Here is a 2,500-nt window from a genome sequence, read left to right on the forward strand (position 1 = left end):
TACTTACAGTGTAAAGAAAGAGTTTTTCTGCCCTTTCTTTTGCAACCAGTCCATACAGAGTTTCTCTTGCACTGCTACTTGCCAGGAAGTTCACCAACAAAACAAAAGGAAGAAGAACGCCCAACAAACCAAAAAATATACCCTTCAATCTTGCCCTGATATTATGTGAACAAGCCTCCCTGAAAAAAAAAAAAAAATAAATAAAGTAAAGTTTGGAACCTTTTATCTTATGTTTAGGGAAAAGGCTGGCACTAATATATCTGAGAGCAATCATTCTGGAGTGGATTGTGAACAAAACCAAGATGCAGTAATCACATCCACTAGACAGAATAAAAGAAAAACTAGCTTCGCCCATAATAATTCTCAGCTAACACAAGCAAGCTGAATGAGGCACAGAAAAATGTGATTTACCATTTATTGTAATGGTTTTAATCTTGGTTAGTTTTTATCCTGGTTAAAAAGATGGCACAAGTTTTTGAGACTAATTACAAGGAAAAGTAAATTAAAATCAGTGCAATCTTAGATTCCTTTAGACACTCAATTGAAGATCATGCTAAAATTTTGAACCTCTCTCTAAAAAGAATACTTAGTTGGGATGTGAATATCCAAAACAGTCACAAAAAGTTGAAACAGGCCTTGTTAAAAATTAAGATCAAAATTATTTCAAAGCATGTTGGTGGCAAGAGATAAATACTGTTACTCACACATCAACTCTCAGTTTTTCATCCACCAATTCAGCAATTCTCTCGCAGTCTTTTTCCAGTGTGTTAAGGGTGTTTTGTATTGTTTGGTTGATTGTCTTTTCAATTTCCTTACAGACTTCTTCAATTTGATTGGCACATCTTGCAGGCTACAAATGAATTAAAAGAAATAATTACAAAAAAACAAAGAAATTCAGCACAGCAGAAGTACTATCTTGCAAAATTGTATAATTATATAATTGAATTATTGATAAGTAAACAAGTATTACATAATACTATGATAATATGAGCAATAAAGTGTTTAGCTTTAGTGTATGTATCGACTGGAAGTTTATAGTGAAAATTAATTTCCAGTAATTCAGAGATGACAGTAAAATTTTAGCTATACTCAGATCTAAAAAACTCTTTATACATGGACTACTATGAAAATATTAAAATGTGGTCATAATTATGTAAAATTTAGATTGACAATACTGTTACACAGAGAATTGTCAGGAGTTTAACCATAAGATGCACCTTGTGATTAATGCCATGTTGGTTTTCTTTTTTTTCTCTATAATAAAGACAAATTAAACTGATTTTTTAGGTGTGAATGTAAAACAAGTTTGCCATAGAAAATATTAGGTTTACACTCATGTGTAGTTGACAGTTTGGCAAAGAATGTTTGTTTCTGCCTCACCTTGTCTAATAGTGAGGGAATGTAAATAGTTGGCATCTCAAATCCTGCTTTGTTAAGTCCTGGCCTTTTGCAAAGCTCCTGTGTTATCTGCATTAACACTTTCTACTCAAAAACAAAAGGGAAAAAAACAAGATATAATCATTAATTCTCCCTACCAGAGGCTGTACACTATTTTTTGTTATTTTTTTTCTCTAAATTTGGTTTTGAATCGGACAATATCCATTGAGTGGCAGCCTCTTGTATTGATATGCATTGATGTTGTAAGGAGATATTCTATTTTGGTCACTCCTGGGAATGAATGTACAAGGATGCTAACTCTCTGTGCTAAAAGCAATACTTTATCAATACTTTATTTACCTCCAGTTGTTTCGTTACAATTAATCTTTTAAAGTGCACCTAAACCCAAAAGATTTTTTTTGCTTAATGAACTAAGCTTATGTCTTGGAGTATTTCTGTGCAAAAATTTTTTTATTTTGCTCAAATCTTCAATTTTCTTTGCCCAGTCAAAATACGGAAAATCGGCCACCATCTTGCCCCATGACTGAGTTTAAAGAGGAATGGCTCTAGCGGGTAATGTGACATGAAATCAAGAACACGAAAGTCTGCATTTCACACATTTTCACTTGTTTGGGAAGGTTGTTGTCGATGTTGTCCGAAATATGCCGACTAGGTGTATTGTATGAGGACTGTACAAAGCGTGATACCCTCTTGCAAATTTCGCATGTTGCTACATCCTTCTACAACACACTTAGTCGGCATATTTTTGGACAATATCGACTTCAACCTTCCCAAACAAGTGAAAATGTGTGAAATGCAGACTTTCGTGTTCTCAATTTGACGACACATTACCCGCTAGAGCCATTCCTCTTTAAACTCGTTCGTGGGGCAAGATGGCGGCCGATTTTCCATATTTTGACTGGGCACAGAAAATTGAAGATTTAAGCAAATAAAAAAAATTTTGCACAGAAATACTCCAAAAAATATGCTTATTTCGTTAAGCGAAAAACATTTTGGGGGTTTAGGTGCACTTTAAACCATATGATAACAGTAACATATTTCCCAACACAACCCTAACACAAAATATTCTCCATATAGTTGTGGTTACCTGCCTGTCACTTTC

The 2,500-nt window shown here is 33.9% G+C and overlaps 1 protein-coding gene across 1 annotated transcript in view; it reads right to left on the reverse strand.

Annotated features, from left to right (window-relative positions):
- LOC111326189 (uncharacterized) overlaps positions 1-2,500 on the reverse strand; it is an 8,774-nt gene that overhangs the window by 3,997 nt on the left and 2,277 nt on the right. Inside the window, exons 7-10 of the mRNA XM_022930130.2 lie at positions 2,486-2,500; positions 1,381-1,482; positions 705-850; positions 8-179 (exon numbers count right to left, since the gene is read on the reverse strand). The exon at positions 2,486-2,500 is cut by the window's right edge and continues 68 nt beyond it. Of these exons, the coding sequence (XP_022785865.2) occupies positions 8-179; positions 705-850; positions 1,381-1,482; positions 2,486-2,500 (435 nt within the window). The remainder of the gene's footprint in view (positions 1-7; positions 180-704; positions 851-1,380; positions 1,483-2,485) is intronic.

The sequence above is a fragment of the Stylophora pistillata genome, chromosome 13, assembly GCF_964205215.1.
Source record: "Stylophora pistillata chromosome 13, jaStyPist1.2, whole genome shotgun sequence".
Classification (NCBI taxonomy): domain Eukaryota; kingdom Metazoa; phylum Cnidaria; class Anthozoa; order Scleractinia; family Pocilloporidae; genus Stylophora; species Stylophora pistillata.